Source organism: Arabidopsis thaliana, chromosome 2 (genome assembly GCF_000001735.4).
Source record: "Arabidopsis thaliana chromosome 2, partial sequence".
NCBI lineage: Eukaryota > Viridiplantae > Streptophyta > Magnoliopsida > Brassicales > Brassicaceae > Arabidopsis > Arabidopsis thaliana.
The window spans coordinates 15,188,763-15,211,329 of record NC_003071.7 but is presented as its reverse complement, the minus strand read 5'-3'; the positions used below and the strand labels follow the sequence as shown (position 1 = coordinate 15,211,329).

The 22,567-nt window shown below is 37.4% G+C and overlaps 8 protein-coding genes, 1 long non-coding RNA gene and 1 other non-coding gene across 16 annotated transcripts; 7 read left to right on the top strand and 3 right to left on the bottom strand.

Annotated features, from left to right (window-relative positions):
* The first annotated feature begins 295 nt into the window (after window positions 1-295).
* On the top strand, window positions 296-2,832 carry AT2G36290 (alpha/beta-Hydrolases superfamily protein). Of its 2 annotated transcripts, none has more exons than NM_129186.5 (5): window positions 296-607; window positions 1,169-1,431; window positions 1,520-1,731; window positions 1,814-2,081; window positions 2,158-2,832. In NM_129186.5, the coding sequence occupies exons 1-5, from the start codon at window positions 562-564 to the stop codon at window positions 2,461-2,463; spliced, it is 1,095 nt and encodes a 364-aa protein (NP_565841.1). In that variant the 5' UTR covers window positions 296-561; the 3' UTR covers window positions 2,464-2,832. The 2 variants fall into 2 exon arrangements, with proteins under 2 accessions (NP_565841.1, NP_001324403.1); NM_001336592.1 differs by having other exon boundaries at window positions 415-1,079; window positions 2,158-2,773.
* A 59-nt stretch (window positions 2,833-2,891) lies between these two features.
* On the top strand, window positions 2,892-2,975 carry AT2G36280. Its single transcript is given in 2 exon segments — window positions 2,892-2,928; window positions 2,939-2,975. It is a non-coding gene; the product is annotated as a tRNA-Tyr (tRNA).
* A 718-nt stretch (window positions 2,976-3,693) lies between these two features.
* On the top strand, window positions 3,694-6,671 carry ABI5 (Basic-leucine zipper (bZIP) transcription factor family protein). 3 transcript variants are annotated; one of them, NM_129185.4, is made up of 5 exons: window positions 3,748-3,969; window positions 4,752-5,889; window positions 5,971-6,042; window positions 6,131-6,160; window positions 6,255-6,671. In NM_129185.4, the coding sequence occupies exons 2-5, from the start codon at window positions 4,759-4,761 to the stop codon at window positions 6,348-6,350; spliced, it is 1,329 nt and encodes a 442-aa protein (NP_565840.1). In that variant the 5' UTR covers window positions 3,748-3,969; window positions 4,752-4,758; the 3' UTR covers window positions 6,351-6,671. The 3 variants fall into 3 exon arrangements, with proteins under 3 accessions (NP_001324734.1, NP_565840.1, NP_001324735.1); NM_001336591.1 differs by having other exon boundaries at window positions 3,694-3,969; window positions 6,131-6,585; NM_001336590.1 differs by lacking the exon at window positions 3,748-3,969 and having other exon boundaries at window positions 4,670-5,889.
* A 955-nt stretch (window positions 6,672-7,626) lies between these two features.
* AT2G36260 (Iron-sulfur cluster biosynthesis family protein) lies at window positions 7,627-8,684 on the bottom strand. The gene is made up of 3 exons (NM_129184.3): window positions 8,403-8,684; window positions 7,975-8,092; window positions 7,627-7,899 (listed from the first exon to the last, which is right to left on the bottom strand). Exons 1-3 carry the CDS (start codon window positions 8,542-8,544, stop codon window positions 7,830-7,832), a joined length of 330 nt encoding a protein of 109 aa, NP_181168.1. The 5' UTR covers window positions 8,545-8,684; the 3' UTR covers window positions 7,627-7,829.
* Window positions 8,685-9,505: 821 nt separating this feature from the next.
* On the top strand, window positions 9,506-10,088 carry AT2G36255 (Defensin-like (DEFL) family protein). Its single transcript, NM_001036414.2, has 2 exons — window positions 9,506-9,662; window positions 9,750-10,088. Exons 1-2 carry the CDS (start codon window positions 9,602-9,604, stop codon window positions 9,926-9,928), a joined length of 240 nt encoding a protein of 79 aa, NP_001031491.1. The 5' UTR covers window positions 9,506-9,601; the 3' UTR covers window positions 9,929-10,088.
* A 638-nt stretch (window positions 10,089-10,726) lies between these two features.
* FTSZ2-1 (Tubulin/FtsZ family protein) lies at window positions 10,727-13,961 on the top strand. 4 transcript variants are annotated; one of them, NM_001336589.1, is made up of 7 exons: window positions 10,727-10,861; window positions 11,489-12,030; window positions 12,196-12,495; window positions 12,581-12,671; window positions 12,973-13,097; window positions 13,300-13,392; window positions 13,475-13,961. In NM_001336589.1, exons 2-7 carry the CDS (start codon window positions 11,641-11,643, stop codon window positions 13,667-13,669), a joined length of 1,194 nt encoding a protein of 397 aa, NP_001323531.1. In that variant the 5' UTR covers window positions 10,727-10,861; window positions 11,489-11,640; the 3' UTR covers window positions 13,670-13,961. The 4 variants fall into 4 exon arrangements, with proteins under 4 accessions (NP_001323531.1, NP_565839.1, NP_001323530.1 ...); NM_129183.2 differs by having other exon boundaries at window positions 11,314-12,030; NM_201883.1 differs by having other exon boundaries at window positions 10,786-11,199; window positions 11,314-12,030.
* Window positions 13,962-13,997: 36 nt separating this feature from the next.
* AT2G36240 (pentatricopeptide (PPR) repeat-containing protein) lies at window positions 13,998-15,722 on the bottom strand. Its single transcript, NM_129182.6, has one exon. It carries the CDS (start codon window positions 15,665-15,667, stop codon window positions 14,174-14,176), a length of 1,494 nt encoding a protein of 497 aa, NP_181166.3. The 5' UTR covers window positions 15,668-15,722; the 3' UTR covers window positions 13,998-14,173.
* Window positions 15,723-15,771: 49 nt separating this feature from the next.
* APG10 (Aldolase-type TIM barrel family protein) lies at window positions 15,772-17,636 on the top strand. Its single transcript, NM_129181.4, has 7 exons — window positions 15,772-15,982; window positions 16,081-16,288; window positions 16,392-16,477; window positions 16,561-16,662; window positions 16,759-16,892; window positions 17,015-17,063; window positions 17,279-17,636. Exons 1-7 carry the CDS (start codon window positions 15,821-15,823, stop codon window positions 17,450-17,452), a joined length of 915 nt encoding a protein of 304 aa, NP_181165.1. The 5' UTR covers window positions 15,772-15,820; the 3' UTR covers window positions 17,453-17,636.
* AT2G36220 (uncharacterized protein) lies at window positions 17,632-18,850 on the bottom strand. Its single transcript, NM_129180.2, has one exon. It carries the CDS (start codon window positions 18,772-18,774, stop codon window positions 17,983-17,985), a length of 792 nt encoding a protein of 263 aa, NP_565838.1. The 5' UTR covers window positions 18,775-18,850; the 3' UTR covers window positions 17,632-17,982.
* Window positions 17,721-18,564, top strand: AT2G08780. Its single transcript, NR_140408.1, has one exon. It is a non-coding gene; the product is annotated as an other RNA (long non-coding RNA).
* Window positions 18,851-22,567: the final 3,717 nt, after the last annotated feature.

Here is a 22,567-nt window from a genome sequence, read left to right as displayed (position 1 = left end):
TATAGCACAACATCCAATCGAATTACACGAACCGGTTCAAGATATTGAATCCTAAGCTTTTCTCAAAAGTCGATTCCAATTCCGAATGTAATTGTAGAGTGCATCAACGACATCATTGTCAAAAATAAATGATAATAATTATATAATGGTATTATACTATAAAAGGTTTTATGGAGGAGAAGGTACACCTAACACGAATCAAATATATACCTACCAACATATAAACACACACTCTTTTGTTTAATAAACTTTGCACAATTTTTATTTTCACTTTTTCCGTTTTTTCGGGTCTAATTTTCTATTTCGGTTGTAAAGATAATAACTTTTTTTCTATTATAATAATTTACTCGTAAATTAATCAACGAATTACGTGGCTTAAGGATATTCACATCTCAATCCTATTACGTTGGGTTAATTCACAAACAAACAAAACAAGACACGACCAAAGTTACAAGTAAACCAAACAAAATCTAACCTGTGCGTGTTAATTAGACCAAACCTCTCTCTTCTCTCACTTCCCAGCTACTTCTCTCTCTCGCGCTCTCTCTTTCTTTTTTGGCAATGGCTACTGGATCAACAACCGATTCCGCCAGGTCTCCTTCCTCAGGTTTGATCTTTTGTCTCTTCCATTATAATTACGCCCATTAGATTCTGATATTTCTTTTTTTTTGTCACTTACAAAGAAAAAATACCATATATGTGGAAAATTTTCTCAAAAATCGCAGACGAAGATTCCAGTTTTGTACTTCTTGAATTTCGTTCAAAATAGTAATCCTAGCTTTAAACACATACAAAAAAAGTTCCAGAATTGGGTCAGCTGATGTGAAATGAAATGATTACTGTTGTTGAACTTTAGACAATGCATTAAATGATGGCTTTCAATCACATAATCCTAGCTTTAAATTTCGTTTTATTAGTAAAGAAAACCAAATCAATCCTTGCCCATTTTGGTGGAATTTGATTGTTTTTTTTTTTAAGTTAGATAGTAAGTATAAACATGTTACAGGTTCATGATTTGCTTATGTTCGGTTTTATGTTGCAAGAATATTTGTTTGAGGAATCTTAATAAGTGCCCATGAGTGAGACTTCACAGCTTGTTTCTTGCCCTTGAAGATTTCCTTTAAGAGACAGGACAATAATCTCTGTTTGTCTCTAAATCTGATTACAGGTGTTCTCCAAAAGCTGTTATTACTATTCTCTGTCTGTATAGCTACTTCAACTTATAAAGCAATCCAGCCTCCTCCATCAAAGCTATGTGGCTCTCCTGATGGTCCATCCATCACAGGACCAAGGATTAAGCTAAGAGACGGAAGGCAGTTAGCTTACAAAGAGCATGGAGTTCCTAGAGATGAAGCTACTCATAAAATCATCGTTGTCCATGGATCTGATAGTTGCAGACATGATAATGCTTTCGCAGCTCTACTATCACCGGTACTTTAAAAAACCCTCTTGTGATGAAAGCTTCACTAATTGCTTACAGTTTTAAAGATGTAAAAACTTTTGATATCAATGTTTGTAGGATATTAAGGAAGGACTAGGTGTGTATATGGTTTCATTTGATAGACCTGGTTATGCAGAGAGTGATCCTGACCCAAACCGTACTCCTAAAAGCTTGGCTTTGGACATTGAAGAGCTTGCTGATCAGTTGAGTCTAGGATCGAAGTTCTATGTCATCGGTTACTCGATGGGAGGACAAGCTACTTGGGCATGCCTTAAATACATTCCTCACAGGTATTACTTTTAGAACTAACATATTTCTTGAAGGGATGATTTTGATGATATGTGTGAATGTCTCTGTTTGATTCTTCTTAAGGTTGGCTGGAGTAACGCTTGTTGCTCCAGTGGTGAACTATTGGTGGAAGAACTTTCCATCAGAGATCTCAACCGAAGCTTTTAACCAACAAGGGAGAAATGACCAATGGGCGGTTCGTGTTGCACACTATGCTCCTTGGCTTACTCATTGGTGGAACTCCCAGAGCTGGTTCCCTGGATCAAGTGTTGTGGCTCGCAATCTCGGTATGTTGTCCAAAGCAGACAAAGAGATCATGTTTAAGCTCGGTGCTGCAAGGAGCCAACATGAGGTATATACAACATTCTTCATGACTTCTTTTTCTTCACCTACCTATTTGCATTTATCAAATCTAAGTCTCTATGAAGGCACAAATAAGGCAACAAGGAACACACGAGACATTGCACCGTGACATGATTGTTGGATTTGGAACTTGGGAGTTCGATCCAATGGAGCTCGAGAATCTGTTCCCGAACAATGAAGGATCAGTGCACTTGTGGCAGGGAGATGATGATGTGCTTGTCCCTGTGACTCTGCAACGTTACATTGCGAAGAAGCTGCCATGGATCCATTACCATGAGATTCCTGGAGCAGGGCATTTGTTCCCGTTTGCTCCAGGTATGGTTAATAACATTGTTAAAACGCTCTTAACCAATGATGGAGTGAAGAAGTAAACGATGTCTTCTCTCTCAAAAAGTTGGCTAGTTTTGGTTTTGTAACATGCATTGCTATGATATTTTGAACCGGGATCAGAGAGATTCATGAGAATCTCAAGTTTCTCTTGGTTGCTGATATATATTGTGGGTGATTAGTAAAGAGTTCTGGTACCTATGTAAAACATTCTCAGCATTCATCTCAAAAAGCTGTTTCTGTATATCACCCAATTTTAGGCTAATGTCAACTAGTTTAATATTAGGCTTAGACAGCCATTAATTGTGAGATGTGTCAGAACAAAATTAGGTGTATTAATTGAATTATGGGCCACTTGTGTTTGTGTTTGCATGGTCTAAAAACAATCAAAGGAAAAAAGTAACTAAAGAGGCCAATATGATAATTAATAGTTAAGTTTATATAAAACCGCATTAGGCTAATTAGCATCAATCCGACCTTAGCTCAGTTGGTAGAGCGGAAGACTGTAGTAGTTGCTGTAATCTTTAGGTCGCTGGTTCGATTCCGGCAGGTCGGATAATCTTTTTTATTTTTGTTTTTAGTTTTTTGGCTATTAGAAACACTTGATAAATTAAGCATTTAAAATTCGATAGTCCTTATGCAGTGAATAGTCCACGTGCACTCCCAATGGAAGTTCGGAATCATGTTTTTTTTTTTTTGTCAAAGTTAAATAAAATATCTTCGAAAAAAAAAGTAAAAAAGGAAGAGGATAATTTCTCGACTTTGATTTGTTTTAATTCTTTAATAAGTTTTTGTCTCACTAAACGTAATTCTATTCAAAATCTAACAAGTCTACTTTCACCAGCTAGAAGCTCAACGACAAACAAGTGTTTACAAACTTTGACTATTTCTTTCATAACATCTTGAATCTAACCTAAATATGTTTTTACCAAAGTAAATCAGTATTGATCAATCAAATTAATCCGTCAATTTCACAAAACAAATCATGAACCAATATGTAAAAAAAGATCACACTTTAATTCGCTCTTCTAATCCAAATTTCACGTTCTTATTATCTTATATATGCTTAAAAGAGAGAAAATCATGTCTAGTTTTAGACGTAAAAAAACATTTGTGTAGCCGAAGTCACACGTGTCGAGCCTGTGAGAAGACACTGCAAGAAACAGAAGAGAGACACGTGCAGGACACGTGTCGTCCGCAGCCGAACGGATTCTTTGTCTCTGATCATGGGCCTGGACCTGGACCTGTCTAAGTTAGCATTCCATTGGTCGAAAGATAACTTTAGACAAAAGATGTTGACCTTCACGCCTCTCTTCTTAGACCCCACGCGCCACACTCTCACGGTGAGAACATAAATATCAATCTCTCTTTTACCGCCTCCTACCCATTTATCTCTCTCTTTCTCAAAACCTTTCAGTCAAAATTCTCCGGCGGCTTTTAAACTATGTGAAGGAGGAGAACCTCCATAACAAGAAGCGGATTCTCTCAGTTTTCCGGCGGCGGAGGAACACAAAGCCACCGGTTTTTAGACACACAGATTTCATTTTCAGGTTAACACTTTTCTTGTTTTATAATTTTTCAAGATCTTGGATTAGAAGACTGTTAAATAAATCTATCTCTTTATTTATAAGTTTAGGTCTTCGTTTTCTGGTCCTTACTTATCTGCGTATTACCAAATATTAAACTTTGTGGTAAAGTGATACTTAGTAATAGACGGATATAATGATGACCCAAGCTAATGATTAATTTATTTTACTAATCATCAGGTTAAGCTCTAGATTATCTTTTGTTTAAAACCGTATTAATAAATGATTAAAGAGGAAAAAAATCTTGTGTTGATAAGTTCGCTTTAAGAAGAAAACGAGTGGGTTAAGATATTTTCCTCTTTTGGTAACGAAAACTTTATTGGAAGAGTAAATTATTAGTTTATTTATTGCTAATTTTAGTATCGTTTGTCGCTGTCACGATGTGGACCGTTCTTCTTTATTTTCACGTGGACCGACTTAATTACCTTCTTTCATTCTTGTTATTTCAATATTTTTTACGTCATTTAAACTCCACTTTACCAAAATAATTTATTTCATTCTTTGAGAGCATCAATTATCAAATAATTCAATTGTCTTTTTTCGTGATAGTTGAATAAGGGACAACTATTAAGTGAGTTTCGTGAATAGCTGAACAGGGACAAGTAACTGAAGTTTGGTCAAAATAATACGATGAATTTAATATATAAGAGACAAAATTGTTATTGTCGTTTAGGTGGTATCCATATTTCAATATAGTTTGTGTGAATACAGATATAAAAATGGTTATTGTTGTGTATATGATGCAGTTGTTAAATGGTAACTAGAGAAACGAAGTTGACGTCAGAGCGAGAAGTAGAGTCGTCCATGGCGCAAGCGAGACATAATGGAGGAGGTGGTGGTGAGAATCATCCGTTTACTTCTTTGGGAAGACAATCCTCTATCTACTCATTGACCCTTGACGAGTTCCAACATGCTTTATGTGAGAACGGCAAGAACTTTGGGTCCATGAACATGGACGAGTTTCTTGTCTCTATTTGGAACGCAGAGGAGAATAATAACAATCAACAACAAGCAGCAGCAGCTGCAGGTTCACATTCTGTTCCGGCTAATCACAATGGTTTCAACAACAACAATAACAATGGAGGCGAGGGTGGTGTTGGTGTCTTTAGTGGTGGTTCTAGAGGCAACGAAGATGCTAACAATAAGAGAGGGATAGCGAACGAGTCTAGTCTTCCTCGACAAGGCTCTTTGACACTTCCAGCTCCGCTTTGTAGGAAGACTGTTGATGAGGTTTGGTCTGAGATACATAGAGGTGGTGGTAGCGGTAATGGAGGAGACAGCAATGGACGTAGTAGTAGTAGTAATGGACAGAACAATGCTCAGAACGGCGGTGAGACTGCGGCTAGACAACCGACTTTTGGAGAGATGACACTTGAGGATTTCTTGGTGAAGGCTGGTGTGGTTAGAGAACATCCCACTAATCCTAAACCTAATCCAAACCCGAACCAAAACCAAAACCCGTCTAGTGTAATACCCGCAGCTGCACAGCAACAGCTTTATGGTGTGTTTCAAGGAACCGGTGATCCTTCATTCCCGGGTCAAGCTATGGGTGTGGGTGACCCATCAGGTTATGCTAAAAGGACAGGAGGAGGAGGGTATCAGCAGGCGCCACCAGTTCAGGCAGGTGTTTGCTATGGAGGTGGCGTTGGGTTTGGAGCGGGTGGACAGCAAATGGGAATGGTTGGACCGTTAAGCCCGGTGTCTTCAGATGGATTAGGACATGGACAAGTGGATAACATAGGAGGTCAGTATGGAGTAGATATGGGAGGGCTAAGGGGAAGGAAAAGAGTAGTGGATGGTCCAGTGGAGAAAGTAGTGGAGAGAAGACAGAGGAGGATGATCAAGAACCGCGAGTCTGCTGCTAGATCTAGAGCAAGAAAACAAGTAAATAGAGACCTTCTTCATTCCTTTTATGATGTTTCTTGTTGAAAAAAATCTAATGTTTGTTGTTGTTGTTTTGGGAAGGCATATACAGTGGAATTGGAAGCTGAACTTAACCAGTTGAAAGAAGAGAATGCGCAGCTAAAACATGCATTGGTATATATTTACTCATCTCGTTAAAGAGTTTATTCTTTTTGTGAAAGTGAGTTTGTAACAATTTAGCCTTTGTTATGTTTTCATCAAGGCGGAGTTGGAGAGGAAGAGGAAGCAACAGGTAAAGACACCTATTGAGTTTGCATTACTAAGATGGTTGCAGTATTTTGGTCAGAAGAAAACTACAAAATGGAATTGTTGGTTTATGGTTGCAGTATTTTGAGAGTTTGAAGTCAAGGGCACAACCGAAATTGCCGAAATCGAACGGGAGATTGCGGACATTGATGAGGAACCCGAGTTGTCCACTCTAAACAAACAATAGGAAGATGGAGAAGAAGTCGGAGACAGAACGAGGGAAAAACTGATGATTTTCTACGTTGTTGTTTTGTCTTTGAGGAATGAGGTTATAGAATCTTTATACTTTGATGTTTTCTGTGTTGGTAGGAGGAACACCATCTGATCTGCTTTACTAGTGTTCCCTGTGAACAAAGAAAGTGATTCTGTGTTTCAACATCATCAATCTTTGGAAAATATAACGAGTGTTATGCTCACTTGTAGATTTAGGTACACTCTGTTTCTGTGCACTACCATGAAGAGTCTTAATTTGGAATGACACAATGCGCAAGACAAAAGATACTCGGGACACAAGTCAGATAGTTAAACCTAGTAACCTAGATAGATCAAGATGCAAATTACATTAGAGTACTGCTTAACATTCAGTAATACAAGGAGAGAAAGAGCAAGGAACAAAGTAAACGTGAGAGAGAGAGAGTGTTGTCTTCTTCATGTTGATTTGTCTATTGCATTCTCTGTGGAACACACTCTTCTCGAGTCATATACCTTCTCCACTTCCTCTTCTAGCTGCAACAACAACAATCAAGAACAAGAGAAACAAGTTAGTTAGTGATTGAAAGTAGGGTAAATTTTCTTAAGATTAAGTCGAAGAATTAATTAGAACCGTTTCGGAAGAGCACTGAGATCGTCTTGATCAGTGTCAACCGTGTTGGTTTGGAAGACTCTGTAATCATGTAACTTACAAAATCAAACACTCTAAAATCACTAATAACCCGTACGAATCAAGTAAACTCTAAACCCTAGAAAACTCTCAATTCCGAGAGAACAGAAATGCTTACTTGGCTTGACAATGGATATGGATCTCAATGGATGTTTGGCATGTCTTGATGGATTTACCACGCCAGCCCTGTTTCTTCTTGCACACAGTTCTCTCAACCTTCTTGATGACGTAGCAGCCGTCGGAAGTGGAATCTCCGAGCTGTTGATCGGTGATATCGTCAGAGGAGGAGGAATGGAGGATGAATCTTTTTGCCAGAATCTTTTCTTCTTCTTCTTTTGTGTGAGTGAGAGAGAGAGTGTGAGAATCTTGTAGAGGAAGATGTTTGTGTTTTAAAGTGGCTGACTTTAACCGGGCTAGAGTAATCAACCACACTCACATTTCTACCCACTTTTTTTTACCAGGCTTCAGTGTGGGGTTTTTATTTATCGTAAAATGTTTCCGACTTGGCCAATTTTTATGTCGGAGTTATTTTTGATGTCAAAATTTCATTGGTTTGTTGAAGTCGTAAGAAATCCAGAGTAATACGTAGAAACGAAACCCATTTCCACACACACTTATTCACATTACATTAAATCATCGCAAACGTCGCAAATTGCGAACCTACACGGAAGACAGCCTTAAGATAGTTGTATTTACAAAGCAAATTTCATCGACTACTGTGGTAGAGTAATAGAGTTATATATGTCTTATTATGTTATATGTGTAATTTTGCCTTTCATGTTGTCGTGAATGACTCACCACATCCACACTTTGTCGCGTTTGGATTGACGAACACAAACTCAGACCTGTGCCAATACAATGCAAACATGTTTACCATGAATAAAGAGAGTGTCAAGATTGGCACGTGAAAGGGCACAAACCTAAGCTTATCGTCCACGAAATCCATCTCTGTCCCAATCACATGCATCACCGCCTTTGGATCCACAAGGATCTTTACACCTTTCTCCTCGACCACCTCATCAAACTTCCCTTTCTCCTCTGAAAACAAAGATCATAGCAGAACAACGCCAAATAGGAAGCCTCAGGAGTCAGGACACATTTAAGTCATCTATTAAAAGTTCTCAAAAGTGCTACAAAACAAAAGGTCTTAGGTTCCTAGGAAGGTGACAAAACCTACCCTAAAACTTGACTCTGAACCTGATAGAATATGTGCCTTTAATTATTACATACATCTCTCTAATCAATATGAACTCCCTCCTCATCATGAGCATCAAATATATATCAACATAATTTATGAGGAAAAAATCAACAAAAAAGAAATATATATGTGGGAAAAAATGGAAATTACGGGCGTAATTGAGGACGTAAGATAGGCCATTGCATCCTTTGGCTTCAACAGCAAGGCGGAGGAAAGGTTTTTGCTGATGCTGCAGAAGTTGGCGAATCCTCGCAGCCGCCGTGTCACTCAATGCTAATACTTGCTTTCTCATCGCCGACCAAATATTCGAGGATTTCAAATTTGTGCTAAAGATTTTTCAGAGAGGAAGAAGACGTCCAAGCAAATTTGTTACAAGTTGATATTTAAAGAGCCATTGTACTTTAATATATAATTTAGTGAACAAGTCTTAAGAACTGTTTAGGCCTGTAAAGCCCGAAAGAATTAGTATTAGTAATATATAAAGTTTGTATTGAATATGGGATGATGAAACGATCTAGCTTCCAGAAAAAGTCTTAATTACACAACATAATAATAACTACCAAACGTGTCAACGCTCCCGTATTCGTCCACTAACATTCTCCCATGAACCCTAAGTTATAAGTCCTCCAAGGCTACGATCACATTTACAAGCGGAAAATTGTTGTGTTTGATTTGTTTCTTGTTTTATTCTCACTCTAAGCCTCTGGTTATATAGCATTTTTTGGCGGAAAAGCTAATCGCAAAACATGAGATTATAATTATGCGACATGTCAAATTGTTATGAAAACATTTTATATAATAAGAAATTTATTTGGTATAGTATCATATGAAACAAAGAGTCAATACAATATCAATGTCATTATATGTGCTCATTATGTTAAGTTGAGTCAAGGCACTTTACTAAGAACACTTCAATAATTATATTTAACTATTTCTGTGTATTCATACGTATGATACAAGGTTTGGTGTTCTATATACTTTATCCTCATCCCTTGAATTTTAGTTGGGCCAAAATAATGACATTAAAATTATAATATGTTGCTATATAAAAAATTGTTACAATTTGGATGCAACATAGAGAGATCATTAGCGAGACATTGGGTGGATCGTGCAATTCATTTCTGTTTTGTCAACTAGCAATTCAAATTATGGCGACATTATATACATTAATCCATATTACACAAAAACTAATAAACTATATATGTCTTGGATTCAAATAGAAGAAATAAAAGTCAACGAGTTTGCCCTATAAATGATTCTATGCTTTCAAATAGTTAGCTACAAGCTCATCAATCTCTGCTCTATTAAAAAAAGAAGAAGAAGCAAACACAAAACAACAACAAAGAAATATGGCAAAGCTCATAGTTAACTTCTCTGCTCTCTTGATGATCATCTTGTTGGTTTCTAATGGTAATTTTAAGATTTTCTTAACTTCCTTTGTCCTATATTAATATCGATATGGATGTGAAAAGATTAATGTGAGAATGGTTAAAACAGGACTCCCAAAGGCGGTAGCCCAAACATGCTTTAAAGGTGAAGCTCAAGAGGGTGTGTGTGTTAAAGTTGACGGCTCAAAATTGTGTGACCTTCTTTGCAGGGCAACCAACACAACTTGGTTTGGGGCATGTGAAGTGGAAGACAACGAGACGCACTGTCACTGCTACGGACCTTGTTAAGTATCTCATCCGGACGCAAAACCAAATATGAAACGTGAATAATTGTGTATCAGTACCTAAATAATGTGTGCATTGCTTATGATCAATGTCACATATCTACATGTGTGTTCCATGTTTGTGTGTTTTTATTTTATCGCTTTCAATAAATTTGCATCAGCACCGTAAATGTAGCTGATGCGATAAATGAATGTAAGATTAAATCTGTTTATTATGTTTGCTTTTGGTGTTCCATTATCTCTCCTATATATATGTCCTCTTCTTTTTCTTCATTCTTGTCATTAATCTATATGTATGTGCTATTTTTTGTTGAACAAAGGCTAATGAGTCTTATCTATAACACCAAATCAACTCCTAATAGTAATAGAACTCTTAACCTAAACTCAAAAGAAGTAAAGTACAAGGAAAACTCTAATCAAAAGTTCAAAACCATATTCCTAAACCATGAAACATAAAGGAATATCACAACCTCGAAACTCTTTTGCCGTAACGACTAGAGTTGCTTTTTGTTTTTAGTTAATTCAAATGATGACATTATTGTTCCAACTATGTAATGTAGCCACCACATTTTTCTTGTAATTTTTTTTGTTTCCTTCATAAAATTCATTTAGCAAATTTACACAAAAAATTCAATGAAAGTACATGAAATGAAATTTAAAGTACAATCATTTCCCATAGTTTTTTTTCTTACCAACACCAACATAACAGTGATAAATTGGAACAAAATTTTACCAAAATAAAAATAAAAATTTTATGAACAAAAGCATTTTTTATATATTTTTTAATTATTGGGGGTTTAATGAATTTGAGATATTTACTAGTCAGAAAACACCAAAACCCTCCGTTTCGTGGGTTTCCTCCAGACCTTGAGCTCCTTGTTCAATTCACACTTTTTCTCTCCCAACTCTTCTTCCAGGTTTCCTCTGCTACTCTCAGGTTTCTCTTCTCCACTTCCCTCCAGCTTTATCCTTTTGATTTCGTCCTCCATCTTACTGTATTTACCCAAAAATCTAAGCTTTTCTCAGTGTTCTTCCATTTCTCTACTTTGTTTTCATGTAATGCTGCAAACTTCGCAATACCCATCTTCAATTTCTTCAATTCGTAATGGGAAAAAGCATTTTAGTTTAATTTGGGTTTTGTGGTTCCTCACTTGTTTCATTCTTCTAAGTCTTAAACCATCCACTGATTCTCAATTTCTGAGGATTTGATATCTATTGCTGGTTAACAATGGAGCATAGATGCGACTGGGTTTTGTTTATGTTAACTTTATGAATGTAAATCACACTGCTTTGTGGCTACTTTGTGGATTTCGTGTTTTACTTTGTGGCTGAATCATATAACTCTAAATTGAGAGCTTTGGGTTTGACCATTTAGCTTTTTATGAACAGGTCTTGTTAGGGAAGTAATCAGTGGAATTGGATTTAGTCTTTTGGTTCTGAATTTTGTAAAGTCCTGCAGTGATTGGTCTCATTATGGCAACTTACGTTTCACCGTGTTTTACTCCTTCGGATTCTCGGTTACTAACTGTTCTTAGAAAGAATGTTTTACCGGAGAATCATTTAGGCAGGTTGAACTCCATTAGAACGATTGACAGTAAGAAAAACCGAGTTGTTGTTGCCGCTCAGAAATCTGAATCTTCTCCAATCAGAAACTCTCCACGGCATTACCAAAGCCAAGCTCAAGATCCTTTCTTGAACCTTCACCCGGAAATATCTATGCTTAGAGGTGAAGGGACTAGTACAATAGTCAATCCAAGAAAGGAAACGTCTTCTGGACCTGTTGTCGAGGATTTTGAAGAGCCATCTGCTCCGAGTAACTACAATGAGGCGAGGATTAAGGTTATTGGTGTGGGAGGTGGTGGATCAAATGCTGTGAATCGTATGATAGAGAGTGAAATGTCAGGTGTGGAGTTCTGGATTGTCAACACTGATATCCAGGCTATGAGAATGTCTCCTGTTTTGCCTGATAATAGGTTACAAATTGGTAAGGAGTTGACTAGGGGTTTAGGTGCTGGAGGAAATCCAGAAATCGGTATGAATGCTGCTAGAGAGAGCAAAGAAGTTATTGAAGAAGCTCTTTATGGCTCAGATATGGTCTTTGTCACAGTATGTCCTCAAATCTTTATTATTACTATTGCATTTGTTCTTCTTAGTTATAAACTTTGATTGTAGAAAAAGAGGTATGTGTCATTTGTCAATCACTTATCAGCTAGTTCTGGTCTCCATCTGTCCAAAAGAGTGAGGTTTATATGTCTCTTCATCATTTTATAGGCTGGAATGGGCGGTGGAACTGGCACTGGTGCAGCCCCTGTAATTGCAGGAATTGCCAAGGCGATGGGTATATTGACAGTTGGTATTGCCACTACGCCTTTCTCGTTTGAGGGTCGAAGAAGAACTGTTCAGGCTCAAGAAGGGCTTGCATCTCTCAGAGACAATGTTGACACTCTCATCGTCATTCCAAATGACAAGTTGCTTACAGCTGTCTCTCAGTCTACTCCGGTAACAGAAGCATTTAATCTAGCTGATGATATACTCCGTCAGGGGGTTCGTGGGATATCTGATATCATTACGGTATAGCTTTTCTTATGGGCATCCTGTGATCATTTTTTTGTGTATGGCAAATGATTTACCAGCTACGTTTGTCCTTGATTTGTAGATTCCTGGTTTGGTGAATGTGGATTTTGCTGATGTGAGAGCTATAATGGCAAATGCGGGGTCTTCATTGATGGGAATAGGAACTGCGACAGGTAAGTTTGGAATGATGGATAAGCTCATTTAGCTGCATAGTTTCATAAGCAGAACCATTAGTCACTAGATATGTGTCGAAATAGTCTAATTGAACTAATGAGCTAGTAGATTGGTGTGGCAAAGAAACCAGTCTAGTGACTGGGATACTGAAAATGACCATATTATATTCACTGTTACTCAACTATTGTGCATCTATGTCATGATGTAATAATCAAAGTCATGAACCTTGAACTTCTTTTGCGCAAGGTTTTGTTTTGTTTGCAACGTGCTGATTCTTTCATGCTACTTGTAATCATTCAGGAAAGAGTCGGGCAAGAGATGCTGCGCTAAATGCAATCCAATCTCCTTTGTTAGATATTGGGATTGAGAGAGCCACTGGAATTGTTTGGAACATTACTGGCGGAAGTGACTTGACATTGTTTGAGGTTTTTGTCTCTCTCTCTCATCTTTGTTTCTTATCTCTATGTCGATAGATCCATAAACAATAACTGGATCTTGAGAGACGCATTGACAGGGTGTTAAAATCATTTATTTTCTTCCTTCCATAGACAACTTAGAGCAAAGCCTGATTTTGCTTCATACCCCTAAGATGCTCTATAGTTTTTCATACACTTTGGTCTTGTGTAGGTAAATGCTGCTGCAGAAGTAATATATGATCTTGTCGATCCAACTGCCAATCTTATATTCGGTGCTGTTGTAGATCCAGCCCTCAGCGGTCAAGTATGTCCTTTATAATGTTTCTTCTACTAAACATAGATAAGACCTCTAGAGATGATAGAATTGATGTTTTTTTTGGTAAAAGGTAAGCATAACCCTGATAGCTACGGGTTTCAAACGACAAGAAGAGGGAGAAGGACGAACAGTTCAGATGGTACAAGCAGATGCTGCGTCAGTTGGAGCTACAAGAAGACCCTCTTCTTCCTTTAGAGAAAGCGGTTCAGTGGAGATCCCAGAGTTCTTGAAGAAGAAAGGCAGCTCTCGTTATCCCCGAGTCTAAAGCCCAATCTAATCACTACCCTGCACACTGCAGCAATAACAAACGTGTGTGTACTGGTAGTCTGGTACTGCCTTCTGGGATACAGCAAGATGTGTTGATGTATGATCAAGAATCTGTGTGGGTGTGTATATGTTCTGTCACTGCCTCTGGTCGTGTTCTTGAATAGGTTGTTTTAGAAATCGGAGTTTCTCTCTATGTCACTTCCAAAACAAAAAAGGAGAAGAAGAATCACACTTCTCGAACCATAAACATACTTATAAGATTATGAGAGTTTTAGCAGAAATTATTGTCATTTTTCATTCAGTTAATAAAAAAATCAATAGCGATATACCAGCAAACAACTGTGACTTTCGAATAAAAAAAGTTCATCTCCGACGCATGATTCTGTGGCAATGTGCAGCAACCAAACAAAGAACCAACTTGGTTTCCATTTCATATGTTCAAAATAAAATTTGTTGATACATAGATATAGCTTGGGTCTAGTTTACACAGATCAAACACAGGTTACAACATCCGGACTTGTTTCCTTGAGAATTTTCCAGTGCAGGACAAGCCATCCATCAATCTATTATATGTAAAGATATCAGGCAACATATCTTTATCCAACATCTCGTTCACTAGAACTTCTCCTTCCTTTCTTCTCCCTTCTTTCGTGAACCCCGAAACCAAAACATGGTACGTTGTCTCATCGGGTTCATATCCTTTGCTTGATGCCAAAAGTCTCAATCTGTTTGCATCAGTAGAATGATCAGAACTGCAGAGATCCCGAAGAAGCAAGTTAAATGTCACACTATCGGGAAGAATTCCTGCATTCATCATCTTCTCCATAAACCCTGACGCTTTCTCTGTTCTTCCTGATTTCCTCAACCCTTCGACGAGTGTAGTACAAGCAATGAAACATGGGGTTTGGCCTTTCTTCCACAGCTCCTCCATCATCTCCATTGCTCTAACCGCCTTGTTTTCTCCGCAGAGTTTCTCAACCAAACTACCATAATCAAACTCACTAGGTAAAACCCTCTTGTTCAAAAGATCGAGCACCAATCCACAAGCATCGTCAACCCGACCTTCTCTACACAACCCATCAACAAGAATCTCACAAGTAGCTTCTGAGAATCTACAACCTAGCTCAATCATCTCATAAGCCATTTTAACACCTTCCTCGATTTTACCACTGCTCAAAAACCCTCTAATAAGAGTGTTGAAGCTAACCACATTCGGTTCACAACCTTTCTCCTTCATCTCCCTGAACAAATCCAATGCCAAATCAAACTTAGAGCTTCTACAATAACCATTGATGAGAATGTTAAACGTGCATACATCTGGCTTTGCTCTTTCCTTTCCCATCCTCTGGTAAAACCTTAAAGCCTTATCCATATCTCCAGATTTCACATATCCATTCACAACAGTGTTATAAACTCCAACATTTGGTTTACCATCGATCAATCTCTTCATAGTATCAAACGCTAACAAAGCATAATCCATTTTCCTAGCTCTACAATACGCATCAATGGCGGATCGGAAAATAGGTTCAAGCTCTGGACAAGAGAATATACCTGAGGAACAAGGACATGGATTCGCAGCTACAAAAGAGAGAAGACGATAAAGATCGTCAAACCGGTGCGTGGCGGCGAGTGATCTCGACATCCAGAGGAAAGAATCGTGATCATGACGGAAAGTGTCGAGTGTAGCTGCCCAATTAAAGACGGCGAAGTCATAATGAGCGTAGAGCGGATGGTTACGGATCTTGGAACGGAGGAATCCAAGAAGAGTTTGTGGCGTTAGTGTTTGATGGTGAGGGAGATTGTTCTCGAGGAAATTGACGAAATTGGAGTGTTTGGGAGATGGAGAGAGCGTAAGTGTCGGAGGAATTGAGATCTCCGGAAGCTTTGGTGGAGGATTAGGTATTCGGTAAATCTCAGGTAACGGTGGCGTAATCGGCGCCGGAAGATGATGAGACTTTGAGACGAGACTGATAACGTTCTTCTTGTTCCATCGCATCACTCTCTGTTTGTCAAACGAATCGATAAATGTTGGGCATTTTTATCGATTTCCAATTTTAAACCAAACCGGAATAAACCGATATCTAAACCCTAGAATATCTAGAACCAGATACGTCACTGGTGCTTACTGATTACAGTTTCAGTTCCAAAGATGAGAACTTTGAGCTCCCAATTATACTCCAATGGTGGTCTCACTTGGTTCCAGAAGAAGAATCAGAGCTCTCTGTTCATCAAGCATCTCAGAGTCTCTAAACCATCGAGGGTTCAGCTCATATCTGCTGTTCAATTCCGTCCGTGCATCGATATTCATAAGGTATGAAATCAATTTCACCGATTAGAAAATCCTCACTGGCTGTTGAGTGCAGTGAATTCATTTATGGATCTATCTCTGTGTGATGTGATTTTCGATAGGGAAAAGTGAAACAGATAGTTGGATCCACACTTCGTGACTTGAAAGAGGATGGTTCAGTTCTCGTTACGAATTTTGAATCGGATAAGTCTGCGGAAGAGTATGCAAAGATGTACAAAGAAGATGGGCTTACGGGTGGTCATGTGATAATGCTTGGAGCAGACCCTTTAAGCCAAGCTGCAGCTATTGGAGCATTACATGCTTATCCTGGTATGTGTTTAGTTGAATGTCACATGGTGTTTGTTTTATATTGTTTGAATTTGAAATGTAAAGTTTTGATGTGTTATATATGATACAAGATGATGAATTCTAGGCGGTTTGCAAGTTGGAGGTGGAATCAATTCTGAGAATTGCATGAGTTATATTGAGGAGGGAGCAAGCCATGTCATTGTCACTTCGGTATAGCTGTCATCTAGCTTGATTGAATATGTTATCATAGTAAGTATAGCTGATGATAATTATGTTTTCGTTTTGTATTTCAGTATGTATTTAACAATGGAAAGATTGATCTTGAAAGACTCAAAGATATTGTGAGCATTGTTGGGAAACAAAGACTGATATTGGACCTTAGCTGCAGAAAGAAGGTGATTCTCTGACTAGTTTCATCTTCAGTTTAATGTTATTGGTCATGAAAAGAAGATCGGCATTTGAGGTATTTATATGGTTATTTTGTTGCGCAGGATGGAAGATACGCAATTGTTACTGATAGATGGCAGAAGTTCAGCGACGTCATCCTTGACGAGAAATCATTGGAGTTTCTTGGAGGATTTTCAGATGAGTTTCTGGTGCATGGCGTAGACGTTGAAGGAAAGAAGTAAGCTTTAAATATCTCAACGCTGTGATTTTAGTGTCTTAGAGTAAATTCGTTTTGCATTGAAAATACAGTATTTAGTCAGTATGTACTGATCAGTGGTGTTAACACTTCTTCTCTCAAAGGCTAGGGATCGATGAAGAGCTTGTAGCATTGCTTGGCAACTACTCTCCGGTGAGTAATAACATGCAGTTTCTTATGATTCGGAACTAATCTTATGGACTTAACGATAATTAACAGAACTTCACTCTATTCAAAATGCTTGTGATGTTAGTGAAACCGGAATTGGATTAGATGTAGTCGTTATACTTCACTTTAGACATAGAGATAAGCTCGATTGCAAACTTGTTCATTTGAGCTTGATCTTAAATGTTTTTTGACCTTGACAGATTCCAGTAACTTATGCGGGAGGTGTGACGGTAATGGATGATGTAGAGAGGATCAAGGACGCAGGAAAGGGACGTGTAGATGTAACAGTGGGAAGTGCCTTAGACATTTTCGGGGGAAATCTTCCATACAAAGACGTCGTCGCTTGGCATCACAAGCAGCACTCACTCCATTGATATCGCCATTTTCACCTTTGCTCATCTTTTTTATTTGCATTACCCCAAACCTTAAGCTTCAATATTTGCAACATTAATCTTCAGCTTTAAACTTTTGTGCTTCTTTCTAAACTCTTCAAGAATTTGTCAATTTTGAATATTTTTTCGATTAATCAAGTTTATGGTTTGGTTTGACTACTACTCATCAAGGAAAATCGCATTCCAACAACACGTAAACAGAAACAAATACATTTTGTTTGACAATAGCATATACAGATATAATAACATTTAAACTGAACTATTTACAACGGAAACTAGAAGAATACAAAAACAGTGCGGTGGGTGTGAAATCACCGCTTTCGCGTTGCCGTGTTTCTTTCTGAATAAAAACGTTGATCAGCTGCCACGTCATCACCAACGACTTTTCAAAACGAGTTCCACTCAAAAAAATCAGACAAGACAACTAAAGTACTATTTCTTCTACTTTCCCCCTGGGACTTAAAACACTATATAACTGGACCCCACATGTATTACACTTGTCATCCGCCGCGTCAACATCCTCCACCACCCAACAAATCCGCTCTTCTACCAGATGCGAAACGCGTCATCCCACCCAAACCGGGTACCACCGGTTCTCCGCCGTCGAATACCGACTTCTCATCAGCTTCCGCAGGAAGTCGGCTCCTGATGTCGTGTGTGTTTCTCGTCGACGTGTGAGTCTCACGCGCTGACACGTCTTTGCAGCCGCCTTTGATCCTGAAAATAGCTCTGAAACTCGCCATAAACCCGGGTTTCTTAACCCGGTTTACCGGTTCGACCCGACTTGATTTTTGACGGTGCATACGGCGGCTGCGTTCTCTTCTGGATCTCACTCTACCGATGCAAGAGACTTTAGGAGAAGAAGGTTCCAGAAGCGAAATATCCGTCTTTATCCTTGACCCGACCCGTTTCAAGATGACCCGGTTCTTGCCCGCGTGTCTCCGTTGCTTTGCCTCGTTGAAACACGTTTTCTGCGGTTTAGGCAAACCGATGATCGACGCTTTGGATTTTAGTAAGAACCGTTGCGAGCTTGGATTCGAGTTGGGATTAGAATTGAGAATCCCAGAGTTTCCTTTTTGTGAGTCTTTACGATCAAAGAAGGCGTTGTCGCTGAGCCACTCTAGCTGAGCATCGTTTGACAAGAAATAAGATTCCGGTGGGAAATCACTCGGACTAACGGCGGAGTTGTTGTAATAAGGTGGGATCGTTGAGTCGTCGGCGAGGGTTTCGCATACGATCTTGCGGTGGTCGGAGCCACCGATGCATACTGAAGAAACAAAGGCTTCTATATCGACTTGTGGCATAGAGAGCTTTGTGTAGAGAGAGGGAGATATTGTAATGTGAAAGCTTTTGATATTTTTAGTGAGAAGAATTAGAGGTGAAGAAACGTTGGATGCGAGAGTAGGGCTTTTTATATTAACAAAGAGCAAAGGTTCTTTTTCAGATTTTATTTTTCTTTTTGTCTTCTTATTGTTTGATTAGGACTTGTGCTCGGAAAACCCGGAGGACGAAGTGTCGACGTAATATGCAAAATTGAAAATCAGGAATTATATAATATGATTTTTTTAATATTATAAAATATGATTTGGATATTTGTAACTGTTAAGAAATGACTAAATCGGGAAAAATTGTTTTGTAGATAAATATAATTATTTTCGATAGATTTTAATATTTTTTTATAATCTTTCTTCATGTTTCGTCAAATTAGTGACAAGGTTTTTTTATTCAGTATTATCCAAAGCTATCAGTTTAATTGATTCAAGTTGGAATTGAAAAAAAAAAAACCCAGCTAAACGATGCTAACTAACTGTTTGTATTTTGATTTTTATTTTCTGAAGTATAGAACTATTTATGATTAGTTTTGGCTCAATTACGTGTGTATACATTCATAATCCAGCATGATAAAAGATTCGGTCTCATTTTTTTGGCGGCCGATTCTTCCTTTTCAAGGGGTTGGATCCAGTTAACTGACTCATGGTATGATGCCTTCTTAATTAATTTGGAATGGCACCAAATCATTTGGAGGCTTCTAAATCAATTCCTTATTTTCAGGTGCAATTTTTGTAATATAAACGCATAAATAGTAAGATAATTGACCCGCATTGTCTAGAGATTGATAATACGGAAAAAAAGATTTGTTGTAATTTGTAAAACAACAGTTTTTAAGATATTATAAGATGGTTAGACAACGATTTTACAATAGAAAACCAAGAAAGACATAAGGTAGACCCATGCTAAATTACATTTTCCGGCTCAAACATTATATTATGCAAATCAATTCATCTTGTTTTATTAGTTGAATGATTCATCTTAGATTAAAAAATAACTTTGGACCATTGTGAATTTAAGCGTGTTTAACAACCAGGAATAACTTAAATAACAAGATTATATTTTATAAAAAAAAATCAAAAGACTAGTATGAGTTTCTGTTTAATGTCCTCTGCTTTCTTCCAAAATTTTTACCACAAACATATTTTTAACGCATAATTTTGAGCCATTTGGATCGGAATAATAAGATGCAAAACGAGTAGACCACATACCCATATGTGTCTCTAGTAGAATTGTGTATTATCGTTTTCCAAAAAATTCAGGGAACCGAAAATCAAATAATACTATTACTTACCCAAAACTGATTGATGCAACCGACTAGAACATTTGGCCTGTCCTGTGCAGTCCGACAAATCACATTTCGTGGGGTCCTATACACTTCGACTTACTATGACATTTCCTCTCCTCTATTAATATATTAGCCTATGAAGATATAACAATTTGACGTTGAAATATTAGTCTCGATTGGTGAGTGGTGACGTTGTATCGCTAGCTATAACGCAAATGATTGTTGCGATAAAATGAAGCGGTATAAATAAGGTGGTAAGAAAATTACTGTTAGTTTTGTACTGCTATCATTTTAAAGTTGATATATGTATCTTTAGTAACGTGTTATTACTTGCAATCTTTTATATAGCATCATTTGATCGAATATAAAAATCAAGTAAAAAAGCCAAAAACGCAGACTAATTTAATATGCTTTATAAAAGTTGTCCAAAGCATAGATTGCAATATTGTTTAAGTAGCATTTCCATCCTCGTGGTATCTGTCTATTAGTTTTTTCTTCCATATTTACCGAAGTATTGGTCAAACTTTGAGGATTCGTGTTTTTCTTTCGTAATCTAAAGCTTCGAATGGTGATTGCGTTTTGCGGTGCGGGAGAAGTGTGATGCGGTTCAAATAGTACTGAAAATATATAAATATATATATGTATATATAGAGATTTTGATACTATTACAGCACTGTTACGATGCGGTTTTGGGTGCGGTTTTGGTCACCATTTACAGCCTTAAAAACTAATTATCTAGAAAAAAATGTTTCTTTATTGAAAAATATTAAATACTGAGTCAAACCATTATATGTAGTTTATCGAATGCCCAAAAGGGTTATTTGCATGATAAATCTAAATAGTAACCAAGAATATTAAACCACCTTTTCTCCAATTTCTTATCAATATTTTGGCCGTTTTCTTTTGTTATAAAAAACAACATTGATTTTTATTTTGAAGAAAACAGGAGGATTGGCTACGGTTTTCGATTGAGTCATTGACTAAGCTTACGTCATCTCTGACTAAGATAAGAGCGTCGAAGGATTTGAAACTTGTTTGCAGTCAAATGTCCAACCATTGGACTAATTAAAAATACATCAAGAAATAAAATAAAATAATAAAAACGAGTATGGAACTCGATCCTTTCTACGGCACAATATGGTTTCTAGAAGTTCTCTTTGCCCTTTATCGATTAAAACCAGCTAGATAGTGATTTTTCTTGTTTACTACAAAATTTTGTCCTAAAAGCTCAGAAAGAAGATAAGTAATGTTTCGAATGTTCTAGTCACAGTTGAGCTCTCCACACGGACCACACTCCACAGTTTCTAGAAGCTAATTTATTTATTGCTTATCCTAGTTGTCTTCGTCACGAATGACATATTTGACTAATTCAGTTCCCGCACCATGAACGATTTTTCAAAATGTATACGAATATGATTCATTCGTCTACGTGTTTCGTGTTTCTGTGTATAAAGTCAGTTGCCTAGAAGGCAATAGACCTTAAAGGTAAACAATATATATCGACTGTATAAGAAAAACGATTAGTTACATTTGTAAAAGTATAGTTTTTCGACTTGGATCAAATAAAACGTTGAACCAGCCAACCAGGGCCACTTTTTGTCTTGGAGCTACAAAATTTGTTGGGCCGGGCCTGTGAAGATATGCATCAATTTGGTGATATGATTAGTTTTGCTTTCCGTACCCAAAACAAGTTAGAAGAAACAAAAGAGAAAATGAGAAATCACATATCAAAAATGTGAATGAATCAATACTAAATATTGGGAAAACAGTCTCAACTCACTATTTTTTTTTATTAGTTGGAAACTCATTGTTCTTTACAATAAAATTTGACGACATTAATCAAAGAGAATACCTCCATAAGCAAAGTCACGGTTGTGCTAGTGAAGTACGAACCATAATTACAATGACTCGATGGTTTACCTTTGACTCCAACTCAAGCATCGATTATCCATTGAAATGACATTTGGTCCAATCACCAATAACTTTTAATTATTAATAATGTGTAGTCTCAATGTATTTTCAAAAGTTAACAAACTTATATTAAACATAAACTGTGAATATATTATATATATTAATTTATCTTAAATAGCTACATTCACTTCAATTTGAAAATTTCTGATCGAGTTATACTCAAAAGACCGATTGGTCATATACGAAGACCACAAAAGCATAAGAGGCAGAAACAACTTCAAAGCAAAGAGTCATACTCATAGCACTAGCCTAGCGAAGTACATTTTGGAGTGTAATCTCAAATTCAATTCATGTGAAGGAAAGAGCATATATAGTCCACAAATTTTTAAGTAGTAGATCACTTGAGTTCAATGGGGGCCTACTAGAAGAATTTCGAAAAGCTATAAACCTTTGACTTTGTACAAAGTCAAAAGTATTGTGGCCCAATATGCTCCAATTATTCTTCCTCTTGTCTCCACCACCTCTCTTAACAGTTTCTAGCTCCAAACCATCTTTTTTTCTTTACTTGC